Below are 15,031 nucleotides of genomic sequence, written 5' to 3'. Positions count from 1 at the left end.
AGATTCTAACATTCTCCTCCAGTTAGTAGTATACTTCTTGTTGAGTGTACTTGACTATTATTTATGGTCAATAATGAGCAGCTACATTACATTGCCTCAAGATTGTTCCAGAGTCCTGAAGCCCTTACATGACTGATTTTGCCCCTATGTGTTACCTGTAGACCCAACTATTGCAATGCATCCCTGGCCAGTCTTTCTTATGCAACTCTCCACAAACCTGCAGAAATACAAAACTTCTCTGACTGTGAGTAAACTGTCAGCAAATCCTTTTCCTCTATTATTCTCTATTATTCCTCACTGACTTACTATGACTCCCAGTCAAAAATGTCTTGATTTTAAAATGGTAATCCTCATTTTCAAATTCCTCCCTAGCCTTATCCATCCCATTTACCAGGCTCTGAAATACCTTCTCTCTACGTCTTCACACTCTCTGAAACCTACTTCATTGCTTGGACTTCAGATAACACAGTATATTTTGATTTTGATTCTAATCTGATCTAATATTTTCATATGTGGCTTGGTGTCATATTCTGTTTTATAATACACCAGTGAAGAATCTTGGGATATTTCATTGTGTGAGGATACAAAACAAAATAAGCTAAGGTTGTTGTTAAAGTACTAAAATGGAGGAAGACATTTCAAAGGCTTCTACATTAAGGAGGACAAAATGAAGCACGTATTAGAAAGGAAGGATTAAAGTAGAAAGTGATAGGTATGATAGATTAAACAGATTTTGATGAAACTTTTGAAAAGGGATCCATGTGAAGTTGGACAGGAGCACAGTAGTGCAATAACAGCCTATGGTGAAATGAAGTAAAGAAGCCTAAACCATAATCTAGGAGCACCAAACAGACATTTCAATGTTTTAAATTCCAACATGTCTTTTTTTTTAAAATTGATCGCATACAGCCAAAATGACTATGCATGTACACTTCATGGCAGTCTGGACAGGGACTCTGGAATATCACACCTGCAGGTATCAAGGAGGATTTGAAGGGAAAAGTACACTACAAACTGAATTGTAATCCATTGTGAGCATTTCATATTGTGAACATGATGGTAAAAACAAGCAGTCTGGGCAAGTGATACATTTACAATTTCCCCTTTTAAGAACTCACAAGTAGAAGGACAAAAAGCAAGTTTCAACTCTGGTCTGTGTGCGTTAGTGACCTGATGACTTGTGTGGAATTGTTATTGAGAACACTCATCAAAATGTCCCTGCAATAGACCTACCACTGAACATCTTTTGGAACTTTTAGTTCCTATAAAAATGAAGCTTAAAGCATTTTCAAACTGAGTTGCTTCATATATTTACCATGTTCACTATAGCTCCTAAATTAAGCAATTCCAGACAAACCATTGTCTACCTACCCTAGACAGTTCTTTCATTAAAATCTGGTAAAATTGGCCAAGCCATCGAGAATAAAAGCATGCACAGCAATTAAAACCATGTCCAACCTCAGCTCTTCCATCTGCAAACTGGCCTACCAATCTGGAGCCATAACCAATTTCATTATTGATGAAATGAATTAACCTAATCTTGGTATTTTAAACCAAACATGGACACATTTGTAGGAAAAGATAGGATAGCATATTGACTGATTGTTGTAAAATCATAATTGAAATTGATGACTCAACTCAAAGAGCATTGATCCTTAACCATGTTCTTAACTATAATGAAGTTACAGTATAAAGTTCGAGAGACATTTCAATGTTTGAAACTGTACAGTCAGACAATGTAATGTTAAGCTCCAAATATTTATTTCAGTGTGTATTAACCCTCTCTAAGTAAATAGGTTCTCTCTTACATGTCAGTGAACACTGGTAATGAATGGACACCACTCCTTCACTCGAATCAAGTTAATTAAAATGAAAAAAAAACTTCATTACATGACTATATTTATAGGACATGGATAGTCAAACATTGCCATAAATCCATTTGCTTCTTCTGTCTTCATCAACTGGCTTGAAAAATTTAAATGCATATATCTACTTCCCCATCAGATGCTTGAGTTTAAAATAGTCAAAGCTTAAAAATGTGTTGCTGGAAAAGCGCAGCAGGTCAGGCAGCATCAAAGGAACAGGAGAATCGACGTTTCAGGCATAAGGCCTTCTTCAGGAATGAGGAGGGTGTGCCAAGCAGGCTAAGATAAAAGGTAGGGAGGAGGGACTTGGGGGAGGGGCGTTGAAAATACGATAGGTGGAAGGAGGTTAAGGTGAGGGTGATAGGCCGGAGAGGGAGTGGGGGCGGAGAGGTTGGGAAGAAGATTGCAGGTCAAGAAGGCGGTGCTGAGTCTGAGGGTTGGGACTGAGATAAGGTGGGGGGAGGGGAAATGAGAAAGCTGGAGAAATCTGCATTCATTCCTAGGGGTTGGAGGGTTCCTAGGCGGAAGATGAGGCGCTCTTCTGCATGCACAGTTGCAGCAGATGATAATTTCCCCTCAGTCCCAACCCTACACCCACCAGTCCCATAACACCAATGTGGTGCAGGAACTTATGAGATATTAAAAATGGTGACAGGAAGATGTCGCTCTTCTCCTGTGCATGGCCTATGATTTAATCAGCTTGTAATACCTAAGTCTCCTACTCAATAAGCTATTTAGTGCAAGGGATATAGAACTCACTCTTCAGCAGTAGCTTCAGTAGAACAGAGTGAATGAAGTTCTTTTGCTGCCAAAAGATTGCAGGGTACTTCTGTAGATTTTGTAGCCGGATAATCGCTTGCAGGGGTTGCATAGTTTTTCAAATTCCAATCCCAGGAATCATGAAGGTTGTCTGAGAAAGGGATGGAATAATTTTGAACATTTTCGCTATTAGGACTGCTGGAAGGTAGATATTGTGATTGAGGGTTACAATGTTGCTTTTCACCATTAGAACTGCTGAGTGGTTCTGATGAAAGTGCCTGTTTAATTGTGCAGTTATTCCTTGTTGATGAATTATAGGGCAGTGGTCCAGTTAGTTGAGATCTTGATGGATAGCCTGTGGTAGAACTGAAAGATGAATTGGGCTCCCATGTCTTCTTCCTGGCATCAACTATAGGAGATACCCCAGATTTATCTACAATAAGGAGGCAAAACATAATTAATAATTTCATTTAATTGTAGAATCTCCAAACACTTCTACATATCACTCAAAAAATTTGAACATTAAAAACTGCAATTTTCAAGGAAACGAGCTTTGACAATTTAAAGAAAAAACTGCATTGAATGATTATATTTTTGAATGTTTCCAAGTAAACTGCAAACATGATCACTTCACTTCTATATGGTAGTGAAAATAATTATTCTGTAATTGGGAGTTTTTTGAATATTACCTTCTTTGTACAGCATGAAGTGGGAGGAGGTGGAGTACTGATAATATCACTGGACTAGGAATCCATAGGAAGGGTTATGCCTGAAACATCGACTCTCCGGTTTCTCTGATGCAGCTTGACCTGCTGAGCTTTTTCCAGCTTCACATTTTATGGACTCTGACCTTCCAGCGTCTACAGGCCTCACTTTCTCCTTGTAATCTAGAAGCCCAGGCTAATGTTTTGGGGACATGGATTGCAATCTTACCATAGTAACTGTCAGAATTTGAACTCAATTAGTAAAACTCAGAATGGAAACCGAATCTCAACAATAGTGACCATGAGGTTATCATCAATTGTTGTAAAAACCCACTTGGTTCACAAATGTTCTTTAGAGAATGAAATCTGCCAATTATTACCCAGTCTGATCTACATGTGATTCTAGATTCACACTAATGTGGTTGATCCATAACTGCCCTTAACTAGCCACTCTGTTCATGCACAATAAGGCATCAACTACAAATTGGACCCTGCCAATGTTGCCCAAAACACATGAAAGAATTAATTGAGGAAATACAGGCAAAAACCAGTCCAGAATTCTAAAGCAAAGAAATCCGTGAGTGGAATCACACCCTACTTTGTGTGGTGCGAGCTCAGTGAGAAAGCTGGGAATGTATGGTGAGAATAAAAATTACAGATTCTTGACATCAAGAGATTTTCTTCTCAAGCATTAAATGTAACTTCAGAATCATACCATTGATAAGCAATTACCTGAGTTATGCCCCAACTTCCCTTATACTTTGCCTTTGCCAATTGTTTCTTCACAATGTCCTAATTCCTTCATGGCCAGTATCCTCCTTGATGCAAATTGGCATTGGCAAACCACCACTTCAACGGATCAATACGCCTGCTCCCAGAACAACTCAAATGCCACTTCAGCCCTTCAGCGCTTTACTTGGAGCTCAGCAATGCCTATGACATGCATGTTTCTGCCAGATTGGGAAATAACTTCTCAGTGGGCCATCATTCCATCATCAGTCACCCTTTATTCACAAATGCATAGCCTTTGACAATAGCACTGCCTCTCACCAAGTCAAGCATTCAGGGAGCTCAGTATCCCTAGCATTCATCCTTTTATGTTGCCAGGTCTTCCTGATTGAACCAGTTAAAGAGCCCCAATCAAACACCCATCTTCCATGAGGGCCAGCTGGCTGACCTCATTAAAATCACTATAGGTTGCTTTGAGTGCCAAGACTCACATGTGTCTAATGCTTCTGAACAGAATGCCAATCCTGGCTCTTGGCTTGCTTTCTTAGCATTCAGTCATACTGTACTTACTTGGAAACTGACAGCCTCTGTATAGTTCACATAGAGTCATACAGCATGGAGACAGGCCCTTCGATTCAATTTGTCCATGTTAACCATGTTTCCTAAACTGAACTAGTACCATTTGCCAACATCAGGTGTTTAACCTTCTTCACCTTTCCTCGTCATGTTCTTGTTTAAATTATGTTTAAATGTTGTAACTCTACTTGTCTCTACCACTTCCTTTGGCAGTTTATTCCATTTATACACTACCATCTATGAAAATTTGCCTGTCAGATCCTTTTTAAATCTTTCCCCTCTGATTTTAAACCTATGCCCTCCATTTTTCAACTCCCCTACCATACGGAAAAGACCTTTGCTGTTCACCTTATCCATGCCCTTCATGATTTTATAAACCTCTATAAGGTTTATAAACCTCAATCACCTTTGCTCCAAGGAAAACCATCCCAACCTATCCAGCCTCTCCTTTTCCTCAAATTATCCCGTCTTGGTAACATCCTTGTAAATCTTTTTTTACACCATTTCCAATTTAATAATGTCCTTCCTATAGCAGGGCAACCAGAACTGTAAGCAGCACTCCAAAAGTGGCCCTATAATGTCCTATACAGACACAAGAATGATGTCCCAACTCACTGGGTTTAAGACTAAGTTAAATGTTGTCAGTGTCAGTGGTCTGCATCACTTCTTAGTGCAGGGAGATTAACAGGCAGCTTGTGACAGTGGGGAGCTCTGATCAGTCAAGTGAGTACACGTGACGCTGTATGTTACTGTGCTGTATCAATGTTACACCTGCAGCATATGTCAACATTTTATATGGCAAACACACTGCGTGAGCTCTATGAAAATGTCTGTATGTGAAAGCCAAAGGGAGCAAAGCTTAGTGGGTCGAAAATACAGTCAATTATGGTGCACTGCCACAGTCTGTCAAGGAGCTTGTCTTAAACTAGCCTAGGGGGTTGATAATTGTCCTGCTGGAAACTTTGTCACAGAGTCACAGTCATATAGCATGGAAACAGACACTTCGGTCCAACTAGTCCACGCTGACCATGTTTCCAAACTAAACTCGGTGCACCTGGCTCCGTCTGCCCCATGTCCCTCCAAACCTTTCCTAATCATGCACGTATCCAGATGTTTTTTAAACATTGTAACTGTACTTTCATCCATCACTCCCTCTGACAGTTCATTCCACACACTAACCACTGTGTAAACAATTTGCCTCTTATGTACTTTTTAAATCTTTTTCCTCTCACCTTAAAAATATGCCCCCTAGTTTTGAACTCCTCCACTTTCAGGAAAATACCTTTGCTAATCACCTTATCCAAGCCTTTCATGATTTTAGAGAGAAAGTGAGGGCTGCAGATATTGGAGGTCAGAGCTGAAAATGTGTTGCTGGAAAAGCGCAGCAGGTCAGGCAGCATCCAAGGAACAGGAGAATCGACGTTTCGGGCATAAGCCCTTCTTCAGGAATAAGCCATTTCCTGAAGAAGGGCTTATGCCCGAAACGTCGATTCTCCTGTTCCTTGGATGCTGCCTGACCTGCTGCGCTTTTCCAGCAACACATTTTCAGCTTTCATGATTTTATACATCTCTATAAGGCCACTCCTCAAACTTCTACACTCCGGTGAGAAAAGTTCCAGCCTATCCAGCCTAAATGTCTTTTCAGTCCAGGGACTTGGCCATGCTCAGTTCTTGAGGTCAAGTGTAATCAACCTATGGATTACAGGAAGGCCAATCAGTATGCCATAGAGGCATCTGTCCAGGGGTTGGGCTGTCTTGGCTAAGTATTACAACTGGTCTCCAGATAATGGCTCTTATTCGACTCTAAACATGCACACAGATTAGAAGTGTGAATTGAACAAAATGAGAACAGTTACAAAAGATATACTAATCCGTCTCTCTTGCATTGTTAAGCTGGAAGATCATGATAATGCTGACGATTGTGGTTAAGCAGTTGATTTCAAGATTCTTGGCTCTCAAACGTAGCTGGGGGGCTTTTGTCCTGATTTCTTTATAATGGTGACTTCACTGTCTTGTCAAACCACTAGTACACACAGGCCAGCATTTGCAGTTGGTTATTATCTCATTATTTAAAAATTCCTAGAAGCATAAAACAGAAACATGTCTGCATTTGGAACTTAAACCATGAGAGATGGCTTTCTACTGAGAGGAGTAGTCAGTCCCTTGTTACCTCTGTCACCACATGAGAGTGCAGCCTACTTTTTGGTTTTTATTGTATCTCTCCGTTTGAAGGAATGGTTACTGTTTGAATTTTCCCTGGTACTTTTTGGGTGTGATTTTCCATAGCTCCTCTCAGGATTTTCCCAGACAGTCACTGAAGCACACAACAAGTTGTCCTTTGTGCTATGCCTTGCATGTTCAGGAGGTGACATTCCTAGCTGGCAGCTTCTAAAGTCGTGTTCAGCTGTTTTAAATTTGGTGCCGGTGATGTGTCCACCTGAATGCTGGTGGCAAGCACTTCCATCTCTCTGGCTGCAAGATTGCATGAGAATCACATCCAAGATTCTGGGTGCATAATTAAGAAGGTGAAGAGTGGAAGATTGTGTGAGAAAAGTCACTCCAAACCATTGTGGACCAGGCACCACTAAACTTTCATCAAAATAACTGAAAATGGGAATTTTTCACCCAATATATCTTTGGACCGTAAACTTGTGGGCTGGGTAAAATGTGAAATAAATCTTACGTGCTGCTCATAAGCACACTGCCTAGAGAAGACAATGTGCTCTAGATCACTCCAATATATGAACATTCCACACACTGACAGATTATATCTGGCAGACTCTGTGCAATAAGTTTATCTTAAAAAGGTTAAACTGAAGCAAGCCTAGGCTGCAGCAAAACAGAATTCTTTAGGTGATTCCAGAGTTCCTTCGAAAATAATGAAAGTCAGGAAACTGTTAACAGTTTTCTGCTTAATGTAAACAATTTGTGTTTTTGATTGAATGTTTCTTGCCTCCACCCGAATGGCAAAGCTGAGAAAAAGAGTTGGTGAACTGGGAATCGTTGTAGTTTATTCTTTTGTCAGACAGGCTCTAACTATGACATTGTCAATCAACACCAGCTCCAGACACCAAGGCTGAAATGTCGAGTGGAATAGACTCATAACCCCTGGTGAGTCAGCATTAACACATAGCTCTGTGTCTCTGGTGCTGCCTGATATTCACATTTTTAAACAATGACATCTTTCTGAACAGGCACTGCATGAACATTATTCTCTTACCCCTGAACCAATAATTCCCATCTGAAATGAACAAGTATTGCGGTAGCAACTTGCAAACAACTTAGTAAAAATGTTTCCCTCTGCCATGTATAGTTTTTGTCCGTGCATGTTTGAAGTGTACTGGAATTCATCTGAGATGAGGAAGGCTATCTCAGACACCTTATTTATATAACAACAAAGTAAAGACCGTATGTTTTGAAAATGATTAACTAGTGTTCAGTCAAAGCGATTGTCAATTTAAAGTAGTCACAGATATAAATCCGTATAAAATGTATTCACGTAAAGTTTATTATCGGAAAAAGAACAGACCTCTGATCTATTATAACCATCATAATAAACGTGATTGTTTTTCATTGTTAGTGATAAATTATGCACCATCAAATGTGAATGGAACAAGCTGGCTTGGCAGCTATAAGAATACAGTATTGAGCCTCTCTGCTAAGAGATGAGAGTTCATACTCCAGCCAGGGTTGACATTTGCACAAAAGGTGTTCGCCAATCTGTCTCTCACGGCTGAGCAGATGAAAATGCAGGCCAGGGATTGGGAGTGGGGGAGGGGGAAGGAAAATTAAAGAAAGAATGGAAGATATATTTGCAACATTAATATTGAGTATAAATTCCCATCTCAAAGATGAGAATATTCAGTTTTGGGAGATATGACATTGAACCATAATTCTGTCTTTCGTCAATATTCACAAATGCAATAGTAATCAGGTGGAATACGATAAAGTGAAATGTTGCTTACCTGCTCTCAGTGCATTGTAATCATCTTTAAACATTGATTTATACCAAGTCTTTGGTTCATCTTCAACTAAAACCTGAAACAGGTTAGATTACATTAGTATTTATATGGTTATTTTATTGTATAAATATAAAACATAGGAAAGATTTGCTGGGTATGCTATTTAGCTTCTGTTAGATTGTTATAGTATTTACTATAGTCACTGAAGAATTTGGGGCAGTGTAATAGTTGTGTAATAGCTGATAGTAAAAAGGTAACATAGTACATGACTGGCTGCATTATTATCACATTGACCAGCTCCTTTTAACAGACCAGGTTCGATTTCTATTCCAGTCAGTTCCAACATAAACAAGACAATGTAATGAATGTATGTTGTCTACTAACATCAAGCATTTAACAAAGATATGGATGTTGGTCTTTTTGCATAAGAAATTGATTGAATCAAGGCAGAATATCAGGTAACATTATGGTTTTCAAATAAAACTCTTTTACCTAGCAAGGTTGAATAGAACCTTGCTAGTCATGTTTTATCAATCATCATCCACCTTCCCTCACCCATCCTGCAGAGTTTTCCCACTCACCTGGCACAGGTACACACTGGCTTCTCTGCCCTGTGCCAAACCGTGGAATGGGACTGGAATCCAGAGACCTCTTGCTCAGAGACACAAGAGCTACCCAGTGGGTTACACCAGTTCCTTCTACTTCTTAGTGGGACAACTTCTGGCGAGAAATATTTTCTCCCAGTTTGGTGAAACTGCATTTTCAATGTTTAATTTACATAGTCAGCTTAGTTGGCTCTGGTATACATTTGCTCTTCTTCTCAGGCTTGCCTGTAGTTTGGTGGGGTCAGAGGTGGAAGGTGGGGTTGGAGGTGAAGAGTGGGGTTGGAGGTGGAGAGTGGGTTGGAGATGGAGAGTGGGGTCAGAAGTAGAGGGTGAAGTTGGAGGTGGAGGGTGGGGCCAGAGGTAGAGGGTGGGGTTGGAGGTAGAGGGCAGGGTGGGAAGGTTGAAGAGTGCTTTGTGAGCAGTCTGCCCTTTCTGATCCCTAATTGAACTTGTACATGGTTGCCTCATCTCAGATATTTTCAAAAATCACTCTAATCACTCCTTTCAATAAAACAATTTCGAACACTTTCTCTCTGCTCTGTTTCCAACCCTGTCTTCCTCTCCAAAAATCCTTGATATCCTTCCACTTCCCAAATCTATTTCCATCTCTCCTACAGTTTTGAATACATCCATTCAGGGTCACAGGACCCAAAACATTAACTCAAATCTTTCTTCACAGATACTGCCAGACCTGCTGAACTTTTCCAACAACTTTTGCTTTTCTTCCTGATTTACAACATCCTTTGGTTTTTATTTTTCCAAGGAGTGCATTGATAAATAAACCAGCATCATATGACTGATTCCTCCATTGCATAAGTGCTGCCCAGTAGTTGAGTTAAGACCTAGTCTTAAGTAAGACATAATTCCTCCAGAAAAACTCTTGAAAATCCAGATACTAATCTGTAGCTCCCGATACAACTCAACATCTGTGCCATTGATTCCATTCTCCTCCCTGTTGCTGTCTCATTCTGAATCAGACTGTTTGCAACATTAATAAATCTGTCAAAACAGAGCAGAACATCTGACCCTGTAACTTCGCCATCATAATATCATTGGCAATGGGTGCTGACATTTGTGTACAAACATCACTGAAAAGTTTTATGTCTTAATACTCAGTACGTGCCAGGACTCTAAAATTACACAAAAACATAGTTCAAAGAATCATGGAAATCAAATAGAAGGAGGCCAGTGGCCTTTGAAATCTATATCAGTGCTTTCAAAGAACAGTCCAGTTAGTCATTCTTCCCAAACCCTCGCAATTATTCTCTTTCAAGTACTTATCAAATACTTTTATCACGTTCAAATTGTGTCCTCTCATGATCAACCCTTCAGTCACTGGAAACAATTTATCTTTACTTACTCTGTTTAGCCCCATCATAATGGTAAATACTTCTATCTAATCTCCTTCTAGCCTGTTTCGCTTTAAGGAGAACAAACCAAACCTTATCCTATCTATTCATGTATCTGTAATTCTTCAATTTCAAAACCTTTTGAATAAATTGATTCTCTACCTTCTCCAAAGCCTTTATGACTTTCCTAAAGTGTGGAACTCAAATTTGGTTACAATACTCCAGCCAAGGCTGAACCAACGGTTTATAAAGGTCATAACTTCCTCATTTTTGCTTTATTTTTGCTTATATTTTAACTGTTTTATTACTTTCAAAGATTGTTGCACATGAACCCCTCGATGTCTATTCACATGTTCTTTAAGATTGCATTTTGTTTATTCCCTCATGGAATATAGCTGCTGCGATCTGAGCCAGTATTTACTGCCTATCCCTAGTTGCCCTTGAGGAATTGGTGACAACATGCCTTCTTGAAGTACAATGCCTTTCGAGAGAGAGTTCTAGGATTTTGGCGCAGCAAGACAGAAGGAAGTCAGGATGGTGAGTGCCTTGCAAGGGAGATTGCAGTTGGTAGTGTAATTGCTGCCCTTGTCCTTCTAGATGGGAAAGACTGTGAGCTTAGAAGGTGCTGTCTAAGGAGTCTTATGAATTTCTGCAGTGCATCTTGTAGATGGTACACATTGCAGCTGCTGAGTATTGGTAGTGGAGGGAGTGGATATCTGTGGATGTGGTCCCAATCAAGCAGACTGCTTTGTCTTTGGATGATTTCAAGCTTCTTCAATGTTGTTGGAACTGCTCCCATCCAGACAAGTGGGGAGTATTCCTTCACACTCTTGATTTATGCCTTGTAAATGTGGACAGGATTTGTGTGGTCAAGAGGGGAGTTATTCACTTCAGGACACTTAGACTCTGACTTGTGTTTGTAGCCATATGGCTAGTCCAGTTCATGTGCTGGTCAATGGTAACCTCCAGGAAGCTGATAGAAGGGTATAATGATGGTGATAGCATTCAATGTCAAGTGGCAATGGTTCGAGTTTTGATCTTTCTGGATATTGTAATTGCCTAGAACCTATGTGACATCAATGTTACTTGCCATTTGTCAGTCCAAACCTTGATAGTGTCTAGGTCTTGGACATGGGCTTCTTCAGTAATTGAGGAGTCACAAATGGTGCTGAACATCATACAAAGATCCCTACTTCATGATGGAGGGAAGGTCATTGATGAAGCAGTTGATGTTGGTTTGGCCTAAGATACTAACAGAGGAACTCCTGTAGAGATATCTTGGATTTGAGATGATAAATCTTCAATAACCACAATCACCTTTCTTTGTCTAAGTACGAGTTCAATCAGGAGGAAGTTTTATATCTGAATTCCATTGACTCCAGTTTTGTCAGGATCCTTGATGCCACACGCTATTAAGTACAGCCTTGATTCTCCCTCAATACATGTCTGGAATTCAGGCCTTTCATTCACATTTGAACATAAGCTATAATGAGCTGTGTGGCCCAGGTAGTACCCAACTGAACACCAGTGAACAGGTCATTGCTAAGCAAGTGCTATTTAATAACATTATTTATGAAATTTTCCATCATTTTACAGATAATTGAAAGCAGTATAATGGGGTAATAATTGACAGGGTTGGATTTGTCCTCCTGGTTATGTACCTGGACACTCCTCCACATTGTTGTACCAATTCCAATGCTGTAGTTCAACTAGTACAGCTTAGTTTAGGGCATGGCAAGTTCTGGAGCACACATTTTCTTGTCCATGTTTGACCTGATGCAGTGAGACTTCATGGGGTCTCCCACAGCAACCCGCTCCCAACTGTGTATCACTGTGTCGCCACCTCTGCTAGGTCTATCCTGCCAATGGAAAAAACATACCAAGGGATGGCGATGGTGTTTTTTGGAATATTGTGTAAGGTATAATCCTGATTGTTGTTGTTTGACATGTGTGTGTGTCAATTCTCCCAATATTGGCACTCATCCCAGATGTTGGTAGGGAGAAAGTTGCAGGTTTGACAGAATTGTATTTTCTACTTTTGTTCCCAATGCCTTTGTTGATGTTAGGTTGAATGTCTAGTTTCATTCCTTTTTCGAGACTGAGTGCTTTGCGAGGCCATTTCAGAGCGCAGTTAGAGTCAACCACATTGTAGGCCAGACCAGGTCAGGCAAGGAGATATCCTTCCTTATTGGGCATTAACAAAGTAGATGAGTTTTTATAACAAGCAACAAGGGCTTCAGGATCATCAGTAGACATTTAATTTTAGATATTTATTTTATTTAAATTTGAACCCAAGTCCTCAGGACATTACCTAGGTCTCTAGATCACTAGTCATCAACACTATCACTTTGCCAATGCCTCTCCTTGTCTTTTCTCATTGTAGTTGAAAAATGTGTTCAGGAATGAAGAAGAGCTTATGCCTGAAACGTCGATTCTCCTGCTCCTTGCCTGACCTGCTGCGCTTTTCCAGCAACACATTTTTCAGCTCTGATCTCCAGCATCTGCAGTCCTCATTTTCTCATTGTAGTGTTTGATCAAAATCACCTTGCACTTTTCTGTCTTGAATTTCATGTACCTATTTTTCTAACTGTTAGAAGTGAGCAGTAAAACTTGTGTGCCATTTGTAAATATGCAATCTGCGTAAATTACAGCTAAATAAATTACCATGTCACAGAACCTTGAAGTGAAGTTCAGCATCTTTTCTCATAGAAGCACGTGATTCTAAACAATTTCCCTATTGAACTCTGTGCCCATTCCATTTTATTAAGATGATTGAATGTAAATGAAATGAAACACATCTGTCAAAAATGACTTAGAACCTGTAACAACTGAACAGACAGTTTTTACACATCAAGCCCTCTTGTCAAAAAGAAAATGTGACACCTCACTGAAGAGTTTCCATCACTAGTACCTGTTCAAAAGAATCAAATAGTTTTAAAAAGCACGCTATATTGATGGTATCACACTGATCTATATCAGCATGTTAATACCACGAATCATCACGGTGGTTTTGAATAGCACATTATACTGTGTGGTAAAGATGAAGTGCAAAGTATTTCTTTGTCACAGTTTTGACCCAGGACAGCATGTTATGTTGCACAGTAACATATTGACCTTAAACAGTATATTGTGTGGAAGAGTATCACATCAGTCCAGAACAATGGACTATCTGATTAATCTAGAACATTATGTTACAGTACAGGATATCCCAAGGAGTAGATTTAAAAGGTATAGATGGAGAACATACTTTAAGCTGCTGTTTTTAAAGAGAAAGCAATTCTAAAAATATAGCATTTATTTCAAAATGCCCTGCCAGTGAACAGTCAGCCAATATCGAGTTAGTGTTTTCAATTTTCCCTTTCTGTCCATAATTATTAAAATTTTAACCCTATAATTCTATAAATTCTTTCCATGGCTTCGTTCAGTGGAAGTAGCATACCTAACTTTTTCTTTCTGTTCCAGAAGTTCAAAATAACTGTACCATGTTTTAACATTTTCTTTTCCTGAAATAAATACTTAGATTTATACCTACCAAGTCCTTAACATGCCTGGTTCAATTCATCCATATTACCAAAGCCCTTTATGCTTTCCTCCTCTTGGTCACTGTAACCTCCTCCAGCACTACATCCCTCCAAGATATGTTTACTCTTTTAATGCCAATGTTTTATCTGTTCTTGCTTTCAATGACTTAATCAATGGTAGTCATATATTCAGATACATAGTCTATAAACTCCAGAAATTCTTCCCTAAACCTCCTTCTCCTCATTTAAGATGCTCCCTCAAATAATATCCTCTCATGTGCCTACCTTTAAAGAATAAATAGACTGGGGATAAAGTCTGGGCTACCTGATGATAAAAGAGAAAAAAATTAAAATGAAGCAAAAGTGTGCTTCCGACAGCTGTGAGTTGAATCATAATCCAGGCACGGCGAAAAGAGAAGGTTCCAAGGGGAAGTGATAAAGAAAATATGAGAAGCAAATGGAGAATATGAACAAAAAACACTGGTTGCAAAACATAAAAAGGAAACTCAAAATCTTCTTTGACAAATAATAGAAGTAGGAGTTGAGCTAAGACAACCAAAAAGGAGAATTATTTGCACAGACAGAGGGAATAGCTGAGGTATAAAATGAATATTTTCTATCTGTCTTTAACAATGATGAAGATGCTACCCAGGTGTATATGAAAGAGGAGGTACTTAATACTCTAGGACGATTTAAAGTTGCTAAGACAAAGGTGTTAGACTAGCTGTCTGGTCTTGATAAAGTATCTTGCATGCAAAGTTAGTGCCAGAAGTGAGATTGGAAATTGTGAAGCTACTGCCATAATTTTCCAGTCTTCCTTATATTCACAGATGATGCCAGAAGAGCACTGAACTGCAGTCATACCCTTGATCAGAAAAAGGTGCAAAGATAAGCCCAGCAAATACAGGCCAGTCTGTTCATCTTCATTGGTGGGGAAACTTCCAGTAGTAATAATTCAGAA

The 15,031-nt window shown here is 39.5% G+C and overlaps 1 protein-coding gene across 6 annotated transcripts in view; it reads right to left on the bottom strand.

Annotated features, from left to right (window-relative positions):
- LOC122556561 (uncharacterized) overlaps window positions 1-15,031 on the bottom strand; it is a 112,511-nt gene that overhangs the window by 51,761 nt on the left and 45,719 nt on the right. For 5 of the 6 annotated variants that reach the window (XM_043703368.2, XM_043703369.2, XM_087995252.1 and 2 more), the window contains 2 exons: window positions 8,599-8,671; window positions 2,625-3,057 (listed from right to left, as the gene is read on the bottom strand). In XM_043703368.2, the coding sequence (XP_043559303.2) occupies window positions 2,625-3,057; window positions 8,599-8,671 (506 nt within the window). The remainder of the gene's footprint in view (window positions 1-2,624; window positions 3,058-8,598; window positions 8,672-15,031) is intronic. The other variant, XM_043703371.2, reaches the window with a different exon arrangement.

The sequence above is a fragment of the Chiloscyllium plagiosum genome, unplaced genomic scaffold (assembly GCF_037043375.1).
Source record: "Chiloscyllium plagiosum isolate Xiang-an unplaced genomic scaffold, Cpla_swu_hap1 HiC_scaffold_16, whole genome shotgun sequence".
NCBI lineage: Eukaryota > Metazoa > Chordata > Chondrichthyes > Orectolobiformes > Hemiscylliidae > Chiloscyllium > Chiloscyllium plagiosum.
This window is presented reverse-complemented; position numbering and strand designations above follow the sequence as displayed.